At 43.5% G+C, this 27,935-nt stretch overlaps 1 protein-coding gene across 6 annotated transcripts in view; it reads left to right on the top strand.

Annotated features, from left to right (window-relative positions):
* Nucleotides 1-25,486, top strand: part of RASSF7 (Ras association domain family member 7) — a 126,745-nt gene extending 101,259 nt beyond the window's left edge. For 5 of the 6 annotated variants that reach the window (XM_066610925.1, XM_066610901.1, XM_066610908.1 and 2 more), the window contains 5 exons: nucleotides 8,139-8,293; nucleotides 10,686-11,593; nucleotides 15,905-16,073; nucleotides 19,139-19,246; nucleotides 22,635-25,486. In XM_066610925.1, the coding sequence (XP_066467022.1) occupies nucleotides 8,191-8,293; nucleotides 10,686-11,593; nucleotides 15,905-16,073; nucleotides 19,139-19,246; nucleotides 22,635-22,666 (1,320 nt within the window). In that variant the 5' untranslated portion in view covers nucleotides 8,139-8,190 and the 3' untranslated portion in view covers nucleotides 22,667-25,486. The remainder of the gene's footprint in view (nucleotides 1-8,138; nucleotides 8,294-10,685; nucleotides 11,594-15,904; nucleotides 16,074-19,138; nucleotides 19,247-22,634) is intronic. The other variant, XM_066610934.1, reaches the window with a different exon arrangement.
* Nucleotides 25,487-27,935: the final 2,449 nt, after the last annotated feature.

The raw sequence follows: 27,935 nt of genomic DNA, 5'->3' as shown, positions 1-27,935 counted from the left end.
AAAGAGGGTATCCTCCTCCTATATCCAGACCAGACTAATTTACATTGCTAAGGAACCAGATATGCTTTAATGTGTTCTTACTTAAGCTAACCTTAGGGCAAAGCCAAAGGCTGATCTTTATGATGATCTTTAGCTGAAGCCCACCAGCAGTTTAAGGGTATATTCTCTCCCTTCCCCCTTTGGCCATTGGGAACAGACAGAGGTCCCTTGCACACCAGGTGGTTGCATGGTCTGGTTGGTAGGCCTGGCTTCACACTAGGAGGAATTTATAAATCCATAAAATGTTGGTGGGCTTTTGCTAGTAGCTAATAATTCTGATCTTCTAGTTTGCTATCATATTCATGTTATGGTGAACAGGAGTTCTTCTCCCTAATAGGAAAGTGGCCTGAGTGTCTGTGACATGGTGCTTGTTTGCCTTAGTCATACAGCCTGCCATTATGATCTCTGTAACATGCACATCCACAAGAAGAGTTTAACCTCAGGCATGTATTTGCTGTGCCAGTATGGCTGATACCTGGCTCTGTTAGAACAACTAGCCAGATACACAACACTAGCCTCCCATAGGAGTTTGGCAACACCTGTCTTTTGGACAAATTCATCCACCTATCCAGAGGGCTGGATTAGGGTTTCTTACTGTTGAAGGAGCAAATAGGAAAAGGAGGATATTGGTCCCCTTGAACCCCATCAAAGGGGCGTGCTTGATTTGCATGTTCAGTGCTTGCTGAGTTACCAGGTACAGTATATCTCTTTCATGCTTCTCAGGAGGTGAACAAGGGAACTGCAGCTGTGAAGTCTAGGTATGGACAAGTCTAAGCAGTTTGTGTTGGGGATATATTCAATTGCCTCTAATCTTGAAACACTTAATTTTTGTCTGATTTTGCTTTTCTTAGCCTTTTAATAGTTCTTGATTCTGAACACTCATCCTGCTGTTCTGAGCAAAGAGTTTTTGTCCCTTGTTGTCTTAAGATCTCTTGCTGCTGATACTATAAGGTTGTACATCTGTATAGATGATTTGGAGTTGGCTCCTTGGCTGCTTTTTTTTTTTTTTTAAAAGCAACTGGCTTCTGTGCTGGGAAACCCTGGTAACTAGGCTCACGCCAGACATGTGGGAAGGTACCCCTCCTTTTTTGGTTTTCCCTTCTTGGTGGTAGCAACTACCTTTTCTGGGACTGTCAGCCACAATCACCCCAGAAGATACATGTAGGAATATAGATCAGGTGGCACACACTGCATGCCTTGTCCCCCACCATACTCATACTGTTTGCAATGGTTCCCCAGATGGTCATCAGACTTTTATGATACATTTCTTTAACTTCTACCCATCTTGCTTTAATAAAAATGTAATGTAAGAAGTCTTTCAAAACCCAGGGCCAACTCTGCCATTCAGCAAAAAATGCAGCTCATGTCAGCATGGAATTCCCAGAATTAAGCAAAAAATGCAGTTCATGTCAGCAGCAGATGAAAGGGAGCAGCAGATCTGGGATGCCCTTCTACCAGTCTGTTGCCACCTCTCTCTTGCCCTCTGAGGATCAAGCCTCACTTTTAGTGAGTGGGAAGTAGATCATCCACTTCCCCTCTTCACTTGCTTTATTCCTTCCTCATGCAACCTTTTTAATTTAAAGGGACCATGCAGCGAAAAAGCAGTGTAAGGCAGTGATTTTCAACCTTTTTCAACTTATGGCACACTGACAAGGCACTAAAATGGTCAAGGCACACCACCAGGTTTTTGATAATTGACAGGGCACACCATGTTGCTGGTGGGGGCTCACATCTCCCATTGGCCCTATTAATAAATGATCTTCCCCCAAATTCCTGTGGCACACCTGTGGACAACTCATGGCACACCAATGTGCCACGGCACAGTGGTTGAAAATGGCTGGTGTAAGGGGATGGGGAAGTAGCCACTTACTTGGCTCCTCTACTATGGTTCCTTTAAAAAAATAAAGTGCAGTGCATGCTTGGAATTTCCAGCATAACCTTCACTTCCTGTTTTGACCAAAAGGATTACATGGGAAAAAATGCAGCAAGAAACTGCAGTTCTGCTTTTTTAGCAGCAGTGGCAGATCCAGCACCCAATCCTGTCAAAAACCACACGTGGCATAGCAGAATAAAGTGTCTGGAGGAAATGCAGAAATTGCAAGTGCACCTCAGAGTAAACGTAATCCTACTTCATGGAGGGGGTAAAAGAGCGAACAGAGCAAGACTAGGATTCAAAGTAGTGCTAAATGGAGAATGTGGCGCATATTGAAACATGCCTAGTTTCACTTAGTGCTTCATGTTAGGCAAGCAACTAAACACAAAGTACACGCTCACTTCCCATTGCCCTTTCTCCCTTCGCCTTGTCTAAAGGTACTTCCTGATTAATTGCTTATATCGCCCTATTCAGTGCCCCTGTATATTTCCTGCCTAGATGGATGGTAAGTTTCTATATAAGAACTGGAGCCAGGTTTCAGGGGATACCGGTTAAGCACCTTGTGCGTTGAGGGTTCTGTTCCTGCTGAAGATGTTGCATGGAATTGCTTCCTGTTCCCTCTGCTTGTCAAATGTTCTGATACTGTTTCTGTAAGGAATGGCTCTGGCGGTACTATAGCATCTATAGTACTATAGCATCTATAACAGAATTATTAAGCACTAACCTGTAAAGAACCATGTGAAAGTATATATCTCATCTGTTTGCTTGAGAGCACTGCATAATGTTTCTTGACTTGTAATTCTAGATATATCAGTTACTCTGACAGCCCTCAGAGAGAGCAACAAGGCTGAATTTGTAACTGGGAGACTGCATCACATTTTTCCTCTCCCTATGTCTGTTCCCCCCCCCCCCACTATTCATGGAACTACTGCCATAAATTTAGCCACAGATGCTAAAACAGTGACTAGACCATGAAACTGAGCTGTGCCCAAAAATGCAGACAGATTGCAGATGACTGATGCTGGGAGAGTCTGGAAGCCTCCTATGCCCATGAGACAGACTGTAAGTAAAATGAAAAGATGAATTCTGTCCTCTTTTCTCCACTGCACCTCCCAAGTTTTCAGTGGCTGCACTTTGGAAGTGACTATTTGGGAGGAAACAAACTGGCCTGCTTTTATTGCTGTGTTTTATTGCAAACCTCTAGTTGAACATCTACCACTGCTGTTTTTCCTCTTTACACCTGTGTCTGCAGAAGTGGATCCTCAGAAGTGATGCACACCCTTGATATGTTTGCCTAGTACTTTCTTTTCTCCAGCCATCTTTTTATTTCTTTCAGGAAGTGGCTCATTTTGTTTAGGCCTCATCTGTAGGCAGAAATAAGCACAGTTACCAAGTCAGGATTTACACCCAAACCTAAATTACAGCCCTGAAAACCACCACTCAATATCGTGTCAGTCTCTTAATGGCTGATGGGCTTGTGTCGCCACTGCTGCCGATTCCCTAAAACACTAAGAGGCAGCACTGAACAATCCAGAAAATCTAACGTTGAAGCCACTAGCAAATGGCTTCGGTTAGGCACGTTTCACTTCCCTCCTCTTACAGTAACAAGGTTTGGGCTTGGCCATTTTGCAAAGAAATGTGACACTTCTTCACCTCCTGCAAGTTGCATCTCACTTGCCTAAGAATTGCCAGTTTCACATGTTGCTTTCTTGCTCCCTGTGCAAATGTGCAATTTTTGAGAATGCTTTATTGCAGTGTTCCTTGCGGAACAAGTAAGTTGTGAATGATTGATCCCTTTCATTCGTGGCTTCTCGAACCGGGGGGGGGGGCAGATCTGGTGTCTGCATGGATCTGTCTGCCTGTTGAGCATACCTTTTGGTTCTTTCTGTGTACTGCATGGAGTCCCCCTCAATTGGGGGACAGGGACACTCTGGGCAATTGCGTCTGGACGGCAGGTTGCAGGATGGCCACTACTCGGACTCGGCCTTCCATGCAGGCAGATGACTTGACTGTCCAGAGCAGGGGTGTCCAAAGTTTTTGGCAGGAGGGCCACACCAGCTCTCTGACACTATGTCGGGGGCTGGGGAAATAATTTACATTTAAAATTTGAATAAATTTACATATGTTTACATAAATGACTATATTAAAGATGAACTTATATGAATGAATGAAGGTCTTGCAATAGCTCAAGGCCTATAGAAGGCCTTGTACAAAGCAAGGCTGGCCTTTTCTTTGCCACCGCTACTGCATCACAGACCTGAAAAAGCAAGCAGTGGAGGGAGCCCTCATCCCACAACTCACGAGAGAGGTCAAACAGTTGCCCTTTTCTGAGAGCAGTTGTGTCAGGCCAGTGCGGGCTCCAACAAATCTCTGGAGGGCCAGAGGCTCATTGGAGACTGGGGGTTCCCTGAGGGCCACATTGAGAGGCCTCGAGGGCAGCAAGTGGCCCCAGGGCCGGGGTTTGGGCACCCCTGGTCCAGAGTGTCCCTGTCCTCTGAACGAGGAGGACTTTGTGCGGCACCCAGGTGGAACACTTGGTTGCAGTCCGGATGGGGACCGCATTCCGAGTGCACAGCAGTTGTGAGTTTGAGTGCTGCTGATAACAATTCAGAAATTTACTGCTAATATACAAATCCTCAATATTAATTGCAAAATATTACTGCAATTATTCTGTTACTGCAAATATTCGTAACTGAACGTATACAAAGCAGATCAAATTATATGAATTCAGTATTGCTGATGAAAATCTTTCCCAGCTACATTTGCTTGTGGAATAGGATCTATCACTTGAGTTTCTGTGTTACTTTCTAGTTTTTTTAATCTGATGAATAAAGGAATAACCTTCTTCTAAAATGCAAATATTGTTTCCCTTCATTAAGTATAGGTGGCCTAAATGAAAATCTCCATGGTTGTCTGATGTTTTTCTTGCTGGGAAAACCATTGCTGGTTTTTTTAAACTTTCTTTCCTTGTAACATTTAAGGAAGCAATGACAACAGGATTTGAAGTAATCAGTAATTTCATTTTATTGTAAAGAGACGCATTTTCAATATCACATGGAATAGATAACATTCTGTAATGATAGATTACAGTACAGTATTAATGTCAGAGGGAATAAAAACAATGCCTAGATATCATAGCTAACTTTTGTCATACTAGCTCAATTTTTCTAACCCATTATTAAAATTCCAATTGAATTATATATTTTGTCAGATTATTAATATTTGGACTGAAAGCAGATTCGGTTTTGACTTGGTGTCATAATTTTTGATGATGTGACCAGATTATATAAAGATTACTAGATATCTGTCTTTGGTATCTTTACTCCCTGTATGTTACTTTTGTAGTTCTCTTTTCAGTTCATCAGTTATATTCAGTACTATTTGATCTGTGTTCTAGCTTATCATTCTAAATATTAGGTCCTCTTCCTTTTAATTTCCTACTTAGCTTTCTCATGGCTACCCATTTCATTGCCTAGTGCATGGCTTTGTCCTGAATTTTTCTCCCTGTGAAGACTAATACTTTCTCTGCCTGATTTCTGCATCCTTGTAGATTCCCCCCCCCCCGCCCCTACTGTGGGGCAGAAGTGAGAGCTGCTCATTAGAAATCTAGGCCATTTTTGGAGTGTTCATGTTTTATTTGCATACTTGGATGAACCCATATATCTCAAAGATGTAGAAATCCCTACCATATTTCTTTTTCATGGTTCCATTTTTACTTCAGATCTGTTGAACTTGACTGGCTGAGAGCCTATGTGACAGTACCAGCAAAATGTTGCATTTCTCAAGCCCTAATGCAGGTTTGATTCAAGCAGGCCAGATCTCCTTTTCATGCCCTTCTCCTTATTCTGTTGCTGTTTCTCCCCCCAATGGATATTTCAGCATTTCACGGGAGCCTCTGAGCATGTTCCGCCTGCATGGGACTGTTTTGGGTTTTCTTAACTTAAAACTGTATCTACTTCTCTATACATAGGGAATCTCCCAGTTATGTTACACATGTATGCTGAAGCAATTATAGTGCCCTGGCCTGATATAGTTCTGAGTGCTGCTGAAAACCCTCAAAGGAAGAATTATTGTAGAATATTCCTTTTGTGTGGTGTCCTGATCAGGTAGTGGTCAGTTTCATAGATGCAAAGTGTTTCACAGTGCTTTCAGGCATTCATGGGTTTGTGAATGTTCTGCTGTTGTCCAGTACAACAGCTCTTAATGGTTGATGTTTCTCATAGGCAAGGACCTGGGAGTAAATCTTGTGGGGGCGGGGGGGCGGAGAATCAAACTTATAATCACCCTACCTCCTCTTATGTATCTTGTTGCTATTGTGCTTTCCTCCCCCCCTTCCTCTGGTTGATGTACTTTTGCACTTTACTCTGGCAAACACAAGAACATTTTTCAGGTGTGGCCCTGTCAGCCAAAGGTGGCTCTCTAATGAGGGCTGGATTCCACAAGGCTGATATCTAGCCAGAAAATTCCAACTTGGAATTCTTTTCATACTTTTGATGGGCGGGTGACTTGCATCAGATTTACAAAATGCAGTATATGACACTTTCTGGAATGGCTGTCCTTATAGCTAGTTGTACTATAAAAGTTTGGGCAAAGACCTGGGATGAGTCTTGGGCTGGAACAGGCAAATTCCCAAATAGTTGTTCAAGTGGATTGTTCTCTGACTTACCCAAATCATGACTTCTACCTCCATGTAGTTTCATCTTAGGATATTACTGTATGTCGTGTTATTCCCCAGTTTATCTGGCATTCTGAATTGAATCATGGGTTTTCCAGGGCACCTACTGCTCTACACCATAGATAAATGAGAAAAAGAGCGTGTTAATATTGTCGGCCTAATGCAATGAGAGGTAGAAAGGACAAATGTTATTTACTGTGTGTGCGGCATGCCATTTCAGGCAGATAGTTTTTAAAAATCTCATAGCTGGATGCACACCACCTCTTTCAATCAATTGATGGCACATGGCCTAATGCGGTATCCTTATGACTCATACTGCTATCACTTCAGTGTTTTCTATGGCAAGTATAGTATGATTTGTTGTGCAATTGCAGACTAAACTTAACCCTACCTGCATATTGGCCAACATCAAATAAAAGTTCAGTCTCTATGTGGTTCTTTGTAGGTGTTTTGGCAACAGTTCTCCCCTTCTCTGCCTAGAACCTTCAGCTGAGCAGTTTTGATCTCATTTCAACTCCTTTTGTGCTGATTGGCCGCTTCTAGTCAGTGTGCTTACATTTGTTGCTGCAGAGCCTGAGTAATTATGAAACGCAATGTCTTCAACCCTTCTTCTCTTCATTGATTAAACCCCCCAGCACATTTGGTCTTTGCAGTGTCAGGCTTTAAAAAAAGGCAGGAGAATTGTACTTAACTGTATCAATGTACTGTTCTTTGACGTTCTTGGCCAGCAGTGGGTGATCGTTGAACTATTTAGAGTAGTGACCTGTCATAGTTACATTCTATAATTTGATCTTGGGGGTGGGGGTGGACTAGCTGTTCTACTAGCTTTGAAACTGGAAAACAAAATGCCATTTCTGCTGCTTTTGAGCCAGATGCTCCCAATAGGAATCTGCCTAGAACTGCCTGTTGAAACAAACAACATATATCAGTTCTCCCAGTCATATGTATGGTATGTGTATTTGTTTGGAATCTTTGACCCTACCCAGGATGGAAGGTCTGAAGAACAGCTACTTCATGCTCTTTAAAAGCACATCTAGATATTTTTATGTAACTGATTTAGCATCATGGTACAGCAGTGCCTTGCACTTTCATCTGGTAAGGGACCAGAGCATGGATGACAGTCAAAAATGGATGAATATCAAAGCATAACCTTATTTAAATTGCGGATTTATTTTGGCTGGTGAAAAAGTAAATAACTATATAACACATGTGAATGTGTGCAAAACTAAATAAGCAAACTAAATGAAATTAGATAAAGGAAAGCATGTTGAGAAAATTTGAAGTGTGGTTATAATTAAACCGTTGAAAGAGCAGAGTGATGAAAGTCGAAAGTCTTACTGAAATGACCTTGTACTGTACTTCTCATCTGTTGAAGTTATTGATTTGTTTTGGAAACTAAAGGGGCAGGAGAAAGAAAGTTATGGCATAAGGTTCCTTGAATTTCTACCAGTTAACGTTCTTGCTCCTAAATTAATCAGGGCAAGGCCATTCATGCGAGTGTGAATAAAACAGCATACTTACACTCCTGTTTCTTTTTGAAAATCTCTGCAGGGAAAATTTACTGCAATGATCCAGAAAGTCTGATCCTTGGCTTTTTTTGGTGATGGAGCTGAAGGTCTGGGTGGATGGTGTCCAACGAGTTGTATGTGGTGTCTCAGATCAGACCACATGCCAGGAGGTTGTCATAGCATTGGCACGAGCCATTGGTAAGCAGACTTCATACTTATTCTGTCTAAAAGTAAACCTTAATTTCCATACTGGTATTTCTGTGTTTAAAATAACTGCTGGAGTACTGTCTTGAAAATATTAAGATGCTTTGCTCATATTAATGAATCTTCATAATCTTCCTGTTAACTTATTTATTAATTCTTAAAAACCCTTCGCTTGAAAGACCCAGTGCAGTATAGTTTTATGCATGCTACTACTATTCCTATCCAGCTTATAGGCCTTTTTCATCTACAGCAGGGGGTAACAATCTTCATGGTGCTGGTTTTGGTGTTATAGCCCTAAACACCTTGGAACCTGGTTATGCTAAGGACTGCCTTATCCCATGTAGGCATCCCCCCTCCCAATCCTGTACACCTGGGTCATCACTCTACTCCATGTGCATGGTTGATCAGAAGAGCAATTGACATCCACAAGAAGCCGGGCCTTTTCTGTAGTAGCACCAATCCTGTGAAATGCTCTACTCTTGAAGGCCAGGCTGATACCTACTCCGCAAGTCTTTCAGCAGTAGGTTAGTACCTGGCTGTTCAGCAAAATGATTTGATATTCCCTTCTCTTGGTTGGTTATATTTTGTTGCTGCTGACAATTTCATTTATTCATAGGCAAGACCAAATTTCCCCATTCCATTCCATTCATTGGTACCTGGACTGCTGTTTCTGAACAGGAAAAGGTTCTGCACCTCATTTATCCTCTTGGGCTTTTCTGTTCACAGTGAGAAAACTGGCTTAAAATCCCTATAACATCCTCCATGAAGAGGAGGATGCAAGCAATGCACTAATGGGGTAATTTGGGCAGGTCTGTCGTGTGCTCACTAAGGCACACGAACAATGTACAACTGCATCTTGTTTCCAAACACCTTGCTGTGGCTGTACCTCTGCTTCTCCATGGTCCAAACACAACTCTGGCTTGCAGCTTTGGGCATAAAAGCCTGACTCAGAAAGCTGTGTGTGTGTGTTGGCCTCCCCTCTATTATATGGGTAGATTAGTGCTGTTTGTACTGCTTGAGGCTAGTGGAGAGGGGATGCTCTGTCTGGTAATGATGGTAAGTGCTATGAACTGCTATGGTGGCAAGTGAAGCTTGCATTTGCCTTTGCTTCTGACCTCTAGCCAGATGTATGGTTACTTTTGTCCTACCTCTGTAAGATTGCTCCAATTACAGCTAATGTGAACACTGCTAGCTGGTAAAGAACTGACAAGCTCTAAAGGCAAAGGCCTTGTGGGCTGGAAGAAGCTTATAGACTTGCTGTTGGAAGCTACTAGTTCTGCTCCCTCAAACATCTTGCTAACCCTTTGCATAAAAGGTCCAGGTTCTTGCATTAGAATGCTCTCAAGAGCTGCAAACAGAAGCATGTTAATAGAATCAGGAATTCCTCAGTTGTTTCAGGTATAAAATGTATTTTCAAAAAAGGCATCTGAAGCTTTTCAGTAGAGAATCATGGGAAGCAGTGTTTAAGGGGTAGGAGGGTGGGGAGTTTGAGGGTTTTTATTTCAGTTGCTGAGTCTTGAGCAAGCGCTTCTGCCCTCGTAGTGTTCTCATTCTTTTCTCTCTGTGCTGGCACCAAACGTAGAGGACATGAAGCTCTTCATTTTTCATCAGACTCCTGCTTATCTGGCTGTTTTTCCATGTTTTGGTCGTGCAGGCCTTACAGCTTTGTAGATGCCTCCATCATTGCTTCCAAGAGAGTCTAGTTAGAGAGGTTTATAGGCATGTGTGTGTGTGTGTGTGTGTGTGTGTGTGTGTGTGTGCGTGCGCGCGCGCACACACGCCCCATGTGAAAATGGAAGCTGGAGTCTTTGTTTAGGACACAGATGAAAATAAGACTCCTGGGTCATGCTCCATGTGAAATGCTTCTTTTCTAGCTGTAGCTGTCGGTTCAGGCATGCATTTATTTATTTTTCACGTTTATATTGCCTTTCCTCCAAAAGAGCTCAGGATGGTGCACATGGTTCCTTCTGCCCACTTATCCTCACAACAACCCCGTGAGGTAGGTGAGGCTGCTAGATAGTGACTGTCCCAAGGTCACCCAGGAAGCTTCATGGCTGAACAGGGATTTAACCTGGATCTTCCAGGTCCAACACCCCAGACCAGGGCACCACCCTGGCTTGCTGTATGTAGAAGGAGGTCTATGAAGTTCATGTTTTCTGCTGGCATGAATGCTCAAGCCACTTTCCAGCTAGTCTGCAACCAACTAGTGATTCGAGTCTCCTGCAAGTTCTTGGTGCAGGAATATTCATGTTAAATGTGGAGTGTGTTTGCATTAAAAATATGGAAGCTATGTGGAAGTTCAGTGATGTTTCTGTGGTGAAGAAATGTTTTCCCCAGTAATGGCGTACTTGGCTCCTAATGAATGTACTTCTGTCCCTTTTCTCAGGTCAAACAGGTCGCTATGTTCTTATCCAAAGACTACGTGAGAAAGAAAGGCAGCTTCTCCCACATGAATGCCCTGTGGAGTCCCTGTCCAAGTGTGGACAGTATGCAAATGATGTGCAGTTCATATTGCAGCGTACAGGCCCCAGCCTCACGGAGAGGCCCTCTTCGGATAATGCCCCCCAAGTGCCCGAGAGGACGTTTGTCAGGGCCAGTCTACCCATCAAACCTCGGTCAGTTGACACAGAATTGCCCAGGCCGAGGCAACCCAAGAAATCTTTAACATTCAACTTGGGTCCAATGGGTTCCAGTGATCCTCTTGCAAAGAGCAAGCTGAGGCAGCATAAAAAGGACAGTGTGGGCTTGACGGACGGTGCCAGTGGGGGTTTGCTTTCCAAAGAGGAGCTGTTCAAGACTGTATTGCACCAACAGGAGCATCTCTACTCCTTGGTTATGCAGGGGGATGCCTTGGAAGTAGACCTCAGGCACTGGGAATATAATAGAGGCTTCTCTCAGGAGGATGAGATCTTATATCTGGAGCAGATGATCCGGAAAAATGAGAGTGAACTGAATGAGGAAGAATTTTGGCACAGTGAACTGCGCTCTGAGAAGGAGCGTGAAAGGGAGCGGCAGGAAAAGGTACGCAGCCTGAGGGCCACCATGGAGGAGTATACGCACAAAATCCATGAGCTTACGGTCAAAACGGAGGCCTTGGAGAGGGAAATCCAATGGGAAATAGCGGAGAGGGCCAAGAGGGTGAAGGAAACCCCAGCCCACAGTCCTGCTGAACTTGAGGAGATGGCAGCCAGAATGAAAAAGGATCTGGAAAGCAAGGCTAAGCATGGTGCCCAGCTGGAGAGCAGCCTGGAAACCATGGAGAAGGCCTTGGAGGAAGCAGAGCAAAGCCTTCAGGTACGTACTTAGTGACGTTGCCACCTGAAATCCTACATGTGGAGTACTGCAATGCCTACGCCGTGTTTTTAGACTTCTGAAACATGTAGAAAATACTTTAGTGTAACCATTTTTTTCCTCCTTGGAGCAGCACATTTTAATGTATATTTATCTTGCAATTTAAATAAAAAAAAGGTAGGCACAGAACAACAGGGCAGTTGAAAAGGCATTTCTGCTGGTCTAGATCAGGGGTGGCTGTTAAAAATAATAATAATAACAACCCACAGCACAAATGACACTACTGGCGTGCAGGTGCTTCCTAAGAGGCACACACAAAGTTGCCTGTCACAGCCATGCCAGCTGTTGCAGGGCTGCACATCTGCGAGTGCACAGCACTTCTCCCAGCATGAAGCCCAAAAAGGGAGCAACAAGACCTGGGGCAGAGGTGAATATAGTTGAACAGAGGCTCAGCAGATCTCATGGGCCAGTTAAACCACCCAAGCAGGTCCAGAGAGAGCCAAAATGAGGTGGAGTGGCACATTGAAGACATTTTAAAAAGTGGCATGTACATAAAAAGTGGCACGTGGTGTGCTGTGGGTTGGCTACCCCTGGTCTAGATTTGTATGCCACAAGCAGTCTGTCCCAAAGAGGGGAAAATGCTCCTTCTGGAAGGCTTTACTGACTTGGAGTTTTGGGCAGCAGCAGCTCCTTTTAATTATGTCCTTCCTGGCATTTAGCAATAGATTAGGTAGGTTCTGGGAGATTATGAACCTGCAGAAGGGGGGGGGGTAAGAGGTGGAGCTGTTAGACAGATTGAAGTAGTCCTGCATGGTGGTCTGGGACTGGACCAGCTTGGCATGTTCTCGGCTCTAAGCTCTTGGTTGCCTCTGTTGATTGACGACTTCCACCATGAGGATTACAGTGTGCTTTAGCTGGAGTAAAACCAACAGTATTGGCATCTTTCAAGGTCATCCTACCCAAAAGACTTAAAATTCTCCTCTGCCTGAACAGAACAAGTGGAGCCATCCTGCAGTTCTTAAGGAAATGGGCTGAGCAATGGCTGTGTCAGGGGAATATGTTGTGTTGTGGTTATGCATGCCTTGGAAGATGCTGGTCTTAATGGGTGTGCATGGTGGGGTGTACAAAACTATATCTAGCGTAACCCTTTAAACTGCCCTAAAATAAAAGGAGTAGTTGAAGCTCTGTATAAAGATAAAATGAATAACAAAAGCTTCTTGTTCAAGGTGCATTAGTAATCTGCACATTCGAGTGATTCCCAGACTTTGTGTCAGGGTGATATGTAGTGGTTTATTCTCTTCTTGAAGCAGGGATGGGAGAAGAGAGGGTTCTCCAAGCCCCTCATGACTGCCTACCTGGCACATGCCAATTGACTAAAACTTTCACGGACCTGCAGCCATCCACCATGACCAGATTCTCATAACCGGCTGTTCCCTCTTTTCTCCTCCACACCACTCAGTTTGGCAAATTGCAGAGTCAAGTGAGACAAGTCTAGCTTAACATCTGCTGAACTAGTGCTGGTGGAAGGAAGAGGTCCTGCCAAGGAACCCAGCACTACCCTTATCCTTCCCTGATCTAAGCGAGATCTTGTTGTGGGGTGTTGGCAGGCCTGCAACAGAGTGTATGCCTTATCCACATATGCCACTTTTAACTCCATGGAGAAAGGGTGGGATATCAATGCAAGGAATGAAGATGTGCTGCCTCCTGTGAGCCCAACCCCCCCCCCCCAACCATGGCAGATCCTGTCCAGTTTATCTTTGCATAATTAGGAGACTTTGCTGCTTCCTAATCAGATTCCAGGCAGGTCATCCTATCATGTCTCTGCATACGAACTGTATTTCATTCAGTTCAATTGTTCCTGTTGCAGAGATGCAGCAGAATTGTCTGCTTTTAGAAATGGCAAGCCCACAACAGATCTGCTGGTGTAGTAGTGGGCTAATCCTGTGAGGGTGTTTACTCAAAAGCAAGGGTTCCCAGACTACAACTTGCAGGCCAAATCTGAACCATTGAGCCCAGTGGCATTTTAATTATGTGTCCCCTCATGTGTTTCCTCATCCCCTCCTCTTCTTCAGCAGGCCCCCTCTTCTTCCTGCTGAAAAAAGTGACTGCTGGGCAGGGCGGTTCTTGCTAAGAGAGGCAGATGGCAAGCAGAGTCACAGCTGTAAAAGTTATTCTCATTTTGTGGAGGTGCTTGGCTATGAACAAAATAAGTATATTAATCTTCTATAGTTGACTTGCCCCAGCCTGCCATAAGAACCCGAGTGATGTTGTCCTGACAGCTGGAAGTTTGGAGACCTCTGCTCTGAAGGTATTCCTTTGAGGGGCACAAGGGAAATGTGTGCCTCGGCTGATAGAAGTTTGAGGAAACCCGTGTTAGAAACTTCACAAGCTTCCGTGTGTGCACAGATGTCCAGGGCACTGATTCTTGTCACTTGTGCTTAAAGCAGACTATAGGAGCAGGAAAACAGTATAACTTGTTCCTTCTTGTGGCTTTCATTTAGCTGTTCACTTGACACTGGTGCCCTCTTATGGGCAAGTGGAAGAAATGCTGTACTTCTCTCCCCAGCTCTGTTGGAAAGATCACAATTTAGTATTGTACTAGTAAGGAGCTAATTAAAATAGTTACAGAGCCTGAGAAATTAGTATTGTGTTGGGCAGTTTGCTAGTCAAATACGATTTTCTCTGTTAACCACTTTGTGAACTTTTTGTTGAAAAGCGGTATATAAATACTGTTGTTGTTGTTATTGATTGCAGAGGATCCGTAAGGGACTGCTGTGCTCCCTTCATGTTGTGTTCCAAGACTTGAAGCACGGAGCTGCATTTGTAGACTTGATTGTGCCAGATGGACCTTCTGTCCTCAGTGGCCTCATCTTACTCAGAGGTTGTACCTTCCTGGCCAACATTTTAAACATCACCCCACTTCTTACTTAAGAGAGGCTGAGTCAAACAAGTGTGTAGCATGACTGGCTTGTAATAGGCTAGCGTCCCAATCCCAAGACAGGCTGATTTCAATAGTTTGCTTGCTTAGGATTTCAACCCAAGGTATATAAATGCTAACGTGGCCATCCATGATCAGTTTGGCCTGTGAGATCAAGATGCAACCTCAGAATTTCAGGTCTTACTGAATTCTAGCCTGAGGGTAGATGTCACGTGCCAGGATTCAACATCCATTGACTATGAAAATGGGTTGGGTAGTTTCCTGGCCCTAGGTTTGGTCCCTCGTATGCTCTGTTGGTGGTAATCTTCATCAGGCGGTCTGATCAGAATACACCTTCATGTATGGTCTTGGAAGAGAGGATGTTCCTTGTCAAATCTTCTGTCCCAACCAGGCACTAAAGTTTCTGCCCCCCTTTTAAAAACACATTCATTGGTGTTTGTACACACCCCACCACGCACGCTCGCACGCATGTACACAGGCCCCCCCCCCCCGCCTCTGCGTCCAACGTCTTGATCCTCTTCCTAACTCTTTGCTTCTAAACAAGCTGGGTGGTAGAACCCAGAGAGAACATGGAAGATGCCAGTCTGTCTTTTCATTCTGTGCTGCAATGCTCACCCATCCTGTTCAGAGGCTGAGAGAACTGGAAGGGAGAAGAAATGGTTGCAGAGCAAAATGCCATCATGATTCCTCTTGCTCACTTCCCTTTCCTTCTCACAAAGGAGGGCAAGCAAGCAGGAGAGGGGATTGCCGGAGGGGTCTCTCTGCCTCTCACATCACTGCCAAAATCCCTTCGCTTGTAAGAGAAGGAGAGCAAGGCAAGAAAGAGAGGGATTCTTGTGACAGTGCTAGAGAAAGAGCAGGAAGGGTGCTGTTGTCATAGTCCTCTTCCTACTTCCTTCCCTTGTTGGGCGGTGAGTGAGTGGGAAGAGGATTGTGGTGGTGGCATGCCTGGCAGAGCAGGCGGTGATCTGGTGGAAGCAGTGGGCAGGCATGAGACGCAAGCCACCCAGACCACTTGCTGTTCTCCCAGCTCATCACACTAAATGACCACTTGACGCTGCCTTGTTTAATGGACCAGTCCTGCCGCCCCGAACAGATATCCACCAACCCACACACATCCATAACTTGGGGCTGCCAGCAGAAACTGATGATGATCTCTTTTTACTCCTGCCTTGAACTTTTACTCGTTTTTCCAGTAGTTTTTAGTAACTTTCTACTTACTGCTGAAGGAGGGGGAAAAAAACTAATGAGCTGGTATTTGAGAAAGAGCTGTGGTGGGATCAGAGGCCTTTTTCCAACAGCTTCTTATCTCAGAAAAAACTGTGCAGATCCACAGATCTGGAATTCACTCTGCCTGTTCCTCCTGTATCTTGCAGGCCCAGAACCAAGAGCTGGAGGAGCTAAATAAGGAGCTGAGGCAGTGTAACTTGCAACAGTTCATCCAGCAGACGGGAGCCATGGTGACTGCTCTGCAGCCCAGGTCAGAGGCGGAATCCCAGCTGGATCAAATGAGCCATGAGCTGCCAGCTCACCAGAGAAATGGAGGTCAGAACACATCTCATGGGGGGGGGGCATGCATCTCATTAGGGTCTGTCACTGTGCTGTCATGTTCCTTCCACTTTAAACTAGTAGGGAATAGTAATGCAATTCATTTTCTTGCCATTAGCTGTGACTCATCTCACTGATTTTGACAGCTCTAAGATGAGAACCCATAGAAACAAATAGGTGGCTTAAATGTCTGGCTGAGCAAGCATGATTTTCCTTTGACGCTTCCTTAAAGTACCTGACAAGAAAAGCAGGTGACCAGGGGTTGGGGCCATAAATAGGATAGTTAACTGGGCATCTGCTTAAATTCTGCCCTGCAAGTTTCAAGACAATTCAGGGTTCAGACTAGAGTTGCCACTGAAATGTTGACTAAAAATGAGATGCAGAGAGAACTTGGAGATGCTGAATGGCTTGGATGAACAGTAGGTTGCTTACCTGTAGCTGTGGTTTTTGAGTGGTCATCTATGCAGACATCTGACCCCACCCCCTTTGCACATCTGGCTTCAAGTCCTAGAGCTGTTTTTGACATGCTACAGTTTGCCTTGGGTGGCAGTATCAATGAAACTGAGGAATGGGAGCTTCTTTGCACAGAGGGTCTCTAGGGCAGGGGTAGAATACTAGACAAAGCTCTAGAGCAGCCATTTTCAACCACTGTGCCATGGTGCACTGGTGTGCCGCGAATGGTTCCCAGGTGTGCTGTGGGAATTTGGGAGTGGGTCATTTATCAATAGGACCATTGGGAGATGTGAGCCCCCTACTGACAGCACAGTATGCCTTGTCAAGTGTCAAAAAACCCATGGTGACAACTTTGGTGCCTTGCCAGTGTGCCATGATAGGAAAAAGGTTGAAAATCACTGCTCTAGAGTCTAGACACTTCCAAGATCACTTCTGTGCATGTTCAGAACTTCACTATATGTGTGCACAGATGACCACGCAAAGAAGCATACCTGCATGTAAGGAACCTGTCTTTGTTGCCATAAATTCCACTTGCTCTGTGTTAAATTTTGGGTTCTCATGTGCGCTGTTGCACTATTTAATAAATATGGCAGACCTTTTGCATCTCTATAGGCAGGTTTTAGAATAATTGAGTTGGAAGGGGCCAACCCCCTGTCTTAAGCAGGAAATCCTCTTAGGGCATCTCCAACAGGTGCTTGTTGAGCCTCTGCTTGAATATCTCTAGTGAGGGAGAATTTTGAATTTGCCTTCTGTTCTTTAAGGCACTGATGGGCAGACCTGGTAAGCAGGTCTGCAGTATGGGTAGTAACAGCAGCGTCTGAAATGTGGACGTCTTCCCCCACTCATACAAGCACTTACCTTTTACATAAATAGTATCAATATAAATGCAACATCCTGCAGGACCTTTGAACTATTTTATTTTGAAAAAATAATAAGCGAAGGAAGATATAAATTTAAAATTCTAAAAGTACAATAAAATAAAACAGCTGCAGAGCTATTGAAAAATTAAGCGGGAGCAAATCAGTCAGGTAAAAGGTAGATCAGATCTTGTGTTGAACAGAAGTGTATCAAGCTGGAATTGTCTGGTGAAGCCTGGGGATGACAGAGGAATTCACAGAAGGGATGGTGGGCACCATGCAAAATGAGTTATTAAGAGGGTCCATTCCCATACAATCCCATGACTGTTTTAAGCCATGTTACAAATTCTGGTAATCAGACCATCATTTATTGTTATTGATGGGTTAAGGCTAGTGGGGAGAATTTCTGCTGCACAGGGAGGGGAGTGGACCTGCATTTTTGTGATCTGTTCCTGATTGCTTAACTGAGATTAAAAGAGTAGAGCATTATGTGTGCTCCTATGTGTGACCATGTGTTATGGTGGGGTGGGGAAGCATAGCCATTGGTACAAATCCAGTGCAAGAGTAGGGTACAAATACTGTTAGAGGGTATTATAATTATTAATGAGGGTGATCAAGTACCAAGCAGTTTGAAAATGAAACAGAAGCACCCAAAAATAAGGTAATGGCTTCTGTAGTTCAAAGACTACACAAAAACATATATGTTTGTGAATAGTTTAAAAAAATGGCTCCATGGCATTCCAGAATTTTCTGGAATGTGCAAACATTAAGATAAGAAAAATGAGAGCACTGCTGCTGCACAATCACAACTAAACAAAATCTTGAGTGTTTTTATTTTGTATTTTATTGTTTTTCTCTTTATGGGTAGCTCTCTCTGCTGCATTGGAGGGTAAGAAGCATCTTTAGGAACTAGTGAATCTGTGGCTGAGAACAGCTGAGACACATTAAATGCTGGTCAGAATTGAGGACGAGGGGGAAACAGGAAACTGGCTATTTGGAGAGGAAGGGAGGGAACCAACCTGTTCCAGCCCCAACAGCTTATAGTAAGAATTGTGGAGGAGAAATGCTGTGAGTTTAAACAATTTCTACTCCCTGCACTGTATATGGATGTTGCAAGAGGAAGGAAAAAAGACAGATACCTTTCCTGCTTGTCAGAACACTCCTACCACCAGCAGCAGTATGTAACAAAATGCTCAGGTCTAGGACTGGCAACCAGCCCCATATCTAACCCTTTAGCATTGTATAACAGGGAGGAACTTAAGGGAGTGAAAAAGAGATTTCTCTTTTTTCCCCCTTGTGCTGCCTTCCTATTCCACTCCGCTTGAAGCATGAGCAGGATGTCTGAACAGGAACGTACCTCTTACTGATTGGGGGACACACAATGCAACACATTTGTTGCAGGTCCCCACCTTTATTCCCTCTAAGGGGCCCATGCCACTTCAATGCAGCATCACAATGGCTGTCCCTAGACAATCAGTGATGTCACATGTTGTCACCAAACTTCGGGGTTGCTGAGTCCAGCTCAGAGGTGCTCAGCTGTGCACCTTAGAGGGAACACTGGTCCCCAGTTTTAGCTCTTCATTGATCAAGTTCGGAAATCCTGAAATGCATTTGAAGGCAGTACTGCTGAAGAGGGAAGGGGCCATTAACTCTAGAGATTGAGCCAAAGCCAATACCTCCTGAATATGCAAAGTGTTCTACAACTTTAGTTAACTGAACAGTAACCTTACTCTTTTTTTTCTTCTTCCATAGATCTGCCCTATCCCAGCACAGATTCACCTCCCAGAGCCAGGGCCAAGCAGTTCCTCGGCAATCCACGAAACCTTCAGAACCCCCTGGTGTCCAGCTTGAACCCTGAGGGTGTGTATGTTTGAACTGGCCTAAGCCTCTTGTGTGCTTTAATGCTTGGTCTTGCCATGTGGTCCTCCAAACATTCTAGTCTGGTACAGTGGGGGCAACTTTCATCTGCAAGGCGCCTGCTGTGTTACAAACTCAACTGTCCTTTCCCTCCCCCTGTGCTCCTCCCATTTTTGACAACTTCTTTAGATCGGTAGCAACCTGGTTGCCCAGTATGGTTTACCCATGCATTATGTTGGGCCCAAGAACAGCCAATGGCTAGGGAGAGAAGGCTGAGGATGGGAGTAAGTAAAATTCCTGAAAGTTGTTGCTACAGATTGAAATGGCAACCCAGAGCCACAGTTAGGTAGCCCATTAATAGCATGCTGTGTGATGGTTGGGCTGCTGTCAGGCATTCAAGTTATTTGCAGGATGGCATCTTTTGGAACAATTGCTTTGGCTACCCAGCACCATATTGTTTGTTCAGCTGAGGTTATTGTTTGCTAGTTCGGGGTTGTTCAAAACTTCACTTACAAGGACATTACCTTGCATGTGCAATCTTCGTCTGCATCTGAGTTCCCGCTGCTAAATGTATTGAGGCTGTCAATATTTTTTTAGTTAAAATCATGGCCTCTTAGGAATTGATGGCAAGGGAGTCTCATAGGTTTGTCTTGCCTGCATGCAGAGTGTGTGACCAACTGGCTGTTTTTTAATAAATCCATTGCTGCCCTTTCTTTGTATGCCATTAGTAGTCTTATTGAGGAACTGCAAAAAGTTCAATTCTATGTGTTAAGGATAGAAAATATCTTTCTTCAAAGTTCAAGAGTTAGATCTGTACAATTTTAAGGTGCTGTGTAACACTTTTCTAAGTTCTCTTGAAGAAGTTAGGTGTTAAGTCAGAAGCAAAAGGGGAGGTGTTTTACATTGGAGGCGTGGTTCCAAGATCCCTGGAAAAAATCTTGATCATCTGAGGAAATGCACTGATTTCTTTTAACAAAATGCTATTTTGGCTGGGACAGGCTTACCTAAAATCAACATACTGAATCAGGGTTCCATCAGCTTGCTGTGAGGTAGTCACAAATATTGCATCCACATCTTGCCCACTGGTGCCCCAGCTATATCTCCACTTCTAGTAGGGTTGGGGCAGTGGCACATGGTCACTATGGCAGTAGGGTCAGGCACCCCTGTAGCCACCCCCCTTCCATCTTTGGGGGATGGGCTGCATCAAAGGGGGTAAGGCATAGTCAGGGTTTTTCTTTACCCAAAGGAGCCATACTATGCCAAAATGCAGTCTAGAGAAGGGGTTTATTTGACAAACTTGGGTAGAGGGGATCCACAAAGTCATCAAAGTAGTTCCTCATTCATCCAGCTGGTCAGCACCTCCAAGTTATGTTCACTAGGGGAGGATATCTTCAGGTCTCAAATTGAGCCTCTCTGATTTTTGGTCTCAGTGTCACGGGGGGGGGGGGGGTGTTGAACAGACCCGAGTAGAAATATATTTGATTTCAGTGTTGCCGTAGCCTTGAAACACACTTGGCTTTCTGGGGTGACTTTGTAGGGGCAGTCCTGGACACTGCCCTTCCTCTGTCTGTTGGGGTTCCTCACTACTTTATTACTGAGAATCTCCCTTGGATTCCCTCCATGAGGCTGCCCCCTTCCCTTTGGTCATCCTGCCTCCACTCTCATAATTGGTTTCTTTTTGGCTTGCACTGCCTCCCTTCTTAAGTGGCCTTCCCCTTTTATCCCTCAGGGTCATTCTCTCTCTTTCCTGTCTTTTTTTCATCCTTTACCTGCTTCTTTCCCTTTCTCCATCCTCCATTCTCCTCTCATTCCATCCTTGCCACACCATCTGCTCTTTCCCCTTCTGAGCCTTCCTGCCTTCAGTAGCCATGGGTCAGGCATCATGGCCTTAGTCAGTTTCATGGCACCAGTGATGAAATCATTGCCGGTCATGTCTGAGCAACATGGACCCCTGAAACACCCTGCAGGGTTCTGGTGTACTGGAAGGGAGACAAATGCCCAGGGGGCCAAGTTTGAGGGGCGCCATGCTGTCATCCATCCTCCCGCAGTGCTCAGCCAGCCAGCCTGCCAATCTGAGGGCCTCTCCCCTAGAGGTGTTCTGAGGCGGGGGGAAGGCGCATGCTGCCTTCCCAACCCTCCAAAGGCCTTGTAAAGCCCTCAGAGGGTTAAAAAACATTTGGTTTCATAGAGGAAACTGGAAATGATGTTTTTATGCCCTTTGAAGGCATTTTGAGGGTCAGGAAGGCAAGGGGCAGTAACTTGACTGGTGGAGGGGGGTGGGATAGCTTGCGGCTGAGGCTCAGGGTGAAACCAGGCACTAGAACCCCCTGCTGTACTGTGAAGTACTGCTGGTTTAGAGCTTTGCATTGCAACTGATGCATTCCATTATTTTTGTCCCTGTACATCTCAGTCACCAGGCTGGGGCCACCAGAGCAGCCCCCCAAACTTTTCTGACACAGGACAGAGCTTTTAATGCATCTTGCCTGTGTGTATTGCTTTAAAAACCCTCTTATGGCACAACTGGTGAAGGTGTAGTATGGTGTTTAGAGCAAAGACCTTCCAGGGACTTGTGGTTGAGCTTAGGATCATACCCTTCAGCAGTAATAGTGTGTTGATCTAATGTGGCCTCTACTGGAGAAAACAGACAATGATATTGGCCAAATTTCCTACTTTGAAAAATGTTACTACTCTTTTTTATTGAGTTCCATGGGCATTTATTGAGTTCTTTGATTGTCCACAGTTAGGGTGGAAAAAGTAGCCAGATTCTTCAGATATTTGAGGCAAGGTTTCCAACCTTGAGCATGAGTATAATACTGGACCTCAAGTTGTTTCATAAATTATATTTTTGTTGCAATATAAAATCTTGAATCTCCAGAACCAGTTAGGAATTCTCTAGTTCACAATTGTAGCATAACAAACTTGATGCTGTCTGTGGTGACTCTGCTTTATTAAACCAAATCAGCCTCTTCAGTTGTTTCCCTTGTTACCGGAATTTTGCTTTTTATGTTGTCGGTGTTGAGGGTGTCTTTTGAAAATCCTGGGCTGATGTTTTGCTTTCAAATAGAGGAGCAAATGCTCTGGAAATCCAGCCTTCCTAGATTGCTATGCTTGTAATAGGTATTAAATGTATGCTCTTATATTCTGATGCTAAAGTAAGGATATGTTTCCTGCACTTTTCTGTCATGCACTTAATATTTATGAGCATGCTGCCAAAATTTGCTTTTTTCAACTAAGCTATCACAATAGTTGTGTCACAATTTTTTGTTGAAGCCTGCAGCTGCATGGGATAGCACCGTCCCCACCCCTTTCTCTGTCATCCTCATCTTCTGTTTTATCAAACACTAAGCTATCATAATGGGGTCACTTCGTTTATTTTTTGTGTGTCTTGCAGTCGTATCAACAAGGCAGAACATCTGGAGGTAAAAAGGCCAAAGGAGGACTGATTGCCTTGCGAGTATAACTATATAGAAATAAAACCCTATTTCATGTATGTATTTGACTTCTTTTTATCACAAATGAATGGATGTAGATGGTTGTGCAAAATATTTTTACAGACTTTTTTTTAAAAGAAAAAAAGAACTTAACCCATTTGGAGGAAATGGACTTCTTGTATTTTTTGAAATCTCTTTTGTTATAATTTAAAACAAAGATGCTTTTTGTGGCTTCTCTAAATTTATATAGCCTTCCTATTTTAAGACTTCATCAAGTAATGACACAACTAAATAATTGCCCTAGAGGGGTATGAAACCTCCTGGGGATAAAGTATCTAAAGCTTATAGTAGCAAGTCCTCTATGTCGGCAATTCTGAAGGTTATACTGCAAGCTACTGCCATACAATGAAGGGGAAAATGACTATTATCAGCTAGACCTCTTAACTGGACTAGATCAGTGCACTGTGGTGCTCCCTTGTACACTTCTTTGTTCAGTTGCAATTTATCATATATGTTTGATAGTTTGTGGAATATGCAGCTCTTATCATTTTTTTAGGATGGGTGAAATAAAACTGTTCTATTAGAAACGTAGGGGTGGCACTCTGGAATAGAATTTTTGGCCATCAGTGGCTCCCATTCATACGGTTGATGCTGAATTCATTTCAGGAGGAGCCTTTCAGATCTGGTAAAATGGGCTTTAGGTGCTAGCACTGTCTTGCCATTTGTGCCTCATGCCATGTACTGCATTGTCCAATAAATAAAATTAAGAAGCTTCAGACTTTGTATAGCTTTATAGTGAAATATCTATTTGTGTTTTAATTCTAGATTTTTTCCCCCTAAAACCCAGCCTGTGAAAGTGAAACTTCCCAAGTAAATAAGTTGCTGATAACTTTATGACACTCTTGATGCTGTACTATTGTAGGCTGGCAACAAAAAGCATTGTCATTTGTTGAGTGGGTGATTGTGTATTGATCTTTTTGTATTTGAAGAGTGGCTTCTGCAGTGCTGCCTGTTTTGTGTTGATCAAGATTTCAGGCCAGTAAAGCAAAAATGCAGTGTAGCTTCACAAACAGCCTCTCTGTAATGAACTATACGTTGGCATTTAGGCGTTTGCCATTTGGACAAAATGGATTCTACAGATAAGGTTTTGGAGAAGGATGCAACTCAAGATGTGAACTAATGGCTGCTTTATGTTGATAGGAACCTTAAGCTTTTACTTCTCTTTCCAACTGGCCCATTCCAATGCCCTGCTCTTCCTATTGGACCTCAATTTCCAGTGGACCTGGTTCAAGGATTTCTTTGCCAGAGAAGCGGTATTATTATTATTATTATTAACAGTATTTATATACCGCTTTTCAACTAAAAGTTCACAAAGCGGTTTACAGAGAAAAATCAAATAACTAAATGGCTCCCTGTCCCAAAAGGGCTCACAATCTAAAAAGATGCAAAATGAATACCAGCAGACAGCCACTAGAACAGACAGTGCTGGGGTGAGGTGGGCCAGTTACTCTCCCCCTGCTAAAAATAGGAGCACCCACTTGAAAAAGTGCCTCTTACCCAATTAGCAGGGGTAGAATTGAAAGCAACAGTAGAAGCAAAGAGTGCCTCACTTCTTCTCCATTCACAATAGCAAACAATCCTTGGAGTTGCATTTATACAGGTCTTTTCAGGCTACAGTAGATGGGGTGAGGGCAGGAGAACATCGTGAGGAGAGGAGAACATTTGTGGGGTGGCAGTTGGCTTTAAAATATTGGGGAATGTGGTTCCTAGAAGGGGAAAAAGGCTTCCCGCCCTCCTGTCTTCAGTGGTTTTGGTCAATAGTCTATTATGTCTTTCTTATATGTGACTAAACTTCAGAATGAACTGTGCAGCTGAATGGGCCATTCCCAATTCGTGTGAATTTCAGTATGTGAATGCAGTATATTTTTGCAATTTTGGTTGCATATAACAAAGTCCTCTTATCCAGCTAAGTTGCATTTAAACAGAAGCCTTTTAAATGAATCAGATAGCTTTTCAAGGCATATTGCCTAACTGCCAGCACTGCTTTCTTGGAGAAGTTTTTTTTCCAGAAAGTGGTGGCATCTCCAGTTGCTACCAGTTATTCAGCAGGCTTAAGACACTAAACAGAATGGCGCTACTCTGAAGAAATCTACATATATGCGTGACACTGATTATGCTCCTGTGGATATCAGCAGGAAAGTAAATTGATATGTAAGAAAATATCTTGCTGTATATTCTGGGTATGAGACATTACCCCAGGAGTGTCAATGATAATTCTAGATGGCCTGCCTAAAGAAGAGCAAGCTATGCAGTCTTCTGTTTGATGGTCCCTAAAATTTCAGACATGGCATGGGTAGAATTCAGTTGTTTCTTTTTAACATATGCTGCACTCATAAATCATCTGCTTTGTACAAGTTCAAAATTAAGAACAAACAAGGTGAGACTTTCCCTAGTTTAAATGGCTGCCACTTTTGGCAAAACAGAAACTTTTAACAAGCTAGCTTGAAAACCTTTTCAGCATTCCCCCTTCCCCCCAGTTTTGGTGCTAAGAGAACATTATTTTTTTAAAGACAGTTATTGTGTATCTTACCAGATCTGAATGGAACTTCCATTTATAGAGAAAGAAATTGCAACCAGAAAATGACTCTAATACACGTAATCCAGTAATTAATTTTTACGACCATATTTAGTTGCAGATCCAACCTGCTTCTCAATATTAAGTGGCATGTTCCTCATTTTATGTAAGCAGCAGAAAACATCCTGGAGAGAGGTGTGTGTGTGTGTGTGTGAGAGAGAGACAGAGAGAGAGAGAGAGAGAGACAGAGAGACCAGTAGAATTGCTGTCATTTTCACCTAATCTGACCTGATCTACAATAGAGAAGGGATAAACTATTAATTAACTTTCAAAGTTGGTGGTGGAAGCCGCCTTTAACAGCTGCATGTTCTTGGAGTATGAAATGACTTGGTAACATTTCATGCTGACTATCTGGCCAGTAACACTGCAGTTTTTGTGTGTGTTTTACATTTTCCAAAGTTCTCATTGCAAAGACAAGAGAGGCAAATTTAGGCATGGAAGGGTTGAATGTTTGGGTGGGAAACCATGAATAGCTCTGAAAGCCCTGATCTTGTGTTTAAAATGTCCTTTGTGTATCATGCATATGAAATGTGACTCTTGTTTTGTTCCTTGGTTTGTTTTTTAAAGAAAGTGTTCCATATATGAATGTATATCCTGTGCACTAATGACATTATCTGGTTTCAAATTGTAATAAAATTCCTGAAAGTATTTGCATAAAGGCGTGTGTCCTCATTTGTGACAAAACTTACTGAAGCAGAAGACATTGGTGGCACTCTCTTGTATGCATTGGCAAGACATAACATTTTACATCTTGTGCTCTTCCATGGCATTTCCTGACCCAATCACCACACAGTCAGGCTGGCAGATGGGACAGGTAACTGAATAAATGCATCTTAGGAGGAAATTTGGCACAGATTTCAGGGAAGGTAACAAGAGTTAAAGATCTAGATCCATGTTGGCATCCTTCAGTCTAGGAAGACTATGGTATCATGCTCTGAATGGTGGTTCTGGAACAGAGTGTCCTCTCCAGTGCGCGAAGCCTGGGTAAAGTAGATATGGAGGATAGACTGTCTCCCATGCAGCAAATTCCCCTCTCTCCATGTCGCTGAAATGGTCTAATGGAAAGGCAGAGGCCAATACAGTTGGTTCCAGCGGCGTCGCAGGAGTTGCCAGAACGTGGCTGTGTTCAGCCATGAACTGCCTCAGGGACTCCGGCTCCGGATTTTGCCTCGAGGTTGACTCCTGAAGCCTTCATGCCATCGTTGCATGAACTCTGATCCAGTTTAGTCTTGTCTACTTTCTTGTAGTACAGAAAAGAGAAGGGGGTGCAGGTAAGGAAACCTTGAATTCAGAGAGACAGAGGAACTTTTACAACAATAGAGGCTTACCCTGCCTCAAAAGAGAGATGCTATGTTTGTGCCTTCTTTTTGTGCTATATCTCTGGTGCATAGCCTACTACTATTCCTCTTGAGTACATTGCATGCCATTTTTATAAGCAAAGTTAATAACCTTTTCAGACTCCTTTTTTAAAAGTAATCTAATTATTGGCATGTTTCTGTAGAAAGGCTAGCCACTGCTTATGGATTGAAGCATCTCTCTCTCTCCTCCCCCCTTTCTAAAGAAATTATATTTGCTCTCCCCACTAATCAACATAAACTCAATCTTCTACTAGAACTCAAAACAACCCAGAGCGGATGAGCAGATGTCAATGGCAACAGGGCTCTTGGGTCTTTTCCAGCTGACCAATACTTGGAAAGCAGACTACTTTTATTGAAGTAGCAGCATTTCTGATCAAGTGCTAATGGTGCTATATCCCTACCTACAAAACGTGTCAGGGAGAAGCAAAGAACAGTCTATTGCCAACTCAGTATAAATCAAGGGAGATGTGTGTACTCTTTTCAACTACAAACATGAAAAGGAAGAAAATAAGAAAAATACCTTAAATGTTGGGGTAGTAAGGAAAGGAGATGGACTTAGGGGACTCCAAAGAAAAGAAGCCCTTGTACTCCTTGCTTTAGTGGTACTATGAGGAACACAGTCTGCAAAAATGAAAACAAGTTTAATCTATAAGAGACCTCAACACAGCTGTGTGTGGAGAGATTTCCAAGCACTTTTTACAAGGATGTTGGATATGTCCAATGCCATCAACACTATTGCAGCAAACTCTCCACATACCACATGCAAATGTAACAACTATATTTGGTGGGGAGGAATTACACATTCCTACCATAACAATATTTCAGTTTTGAGGAGTAAGGAAAGATGATTTTTTTTTAACCCTACGGCACTGTCCAGCTGGGGCATGGAATCTGGATTGCTGTCAACAAGCGAGTAATCGTCACACATTCCCTAAGCAAGCAAGTGCAATCCCTGGTCTGGAAAGCCCCTTACTCTTACCAAGAACTTGGATAGTACACTTGACACTCAAGTGTGTGAGCTGGGTGGGGGATGTGGTGCTTGGAACTTTTCAGATCACCAATTTATAAGGTCCAGCAGTTTGGAGAGGCGCCTTGGAGAAGCATTGCTGTTTTTGTGATGAATATTTTACAGTAAAAATTCCAAATCCATCATTACTAGTTTGGACTAGTCAAAATTAGAAACTCTGGACAGCGTCAGAGGTTTCTCGTATTGCCTAGGAAGAACTGGAAGCTACTGCACCTGTCAGGAGAAAATTATTTTGATTTGT

Source organism: Tiliqua scincoides, chromosome 1 (genome assembly GCF_035046505.1).
Source record: "Tiliqua scincoides isolate rTilSci1 chromosome 1, rTilSci1.hap2, whole genome shotgun sequence".
Taxonomy (NCBI): domain Eukaryota; kingdom Metazoa; phylum Chordata; class Lepidosauria; order Squamata; family Scincidae; genus Tiliqua; species Tiliqua scincoides.
The sequence above is the reverse complement of the archived record's forward strand: the minus strand, read 5'-3'. Positions and strand labels throughout refer to the sequence as shown.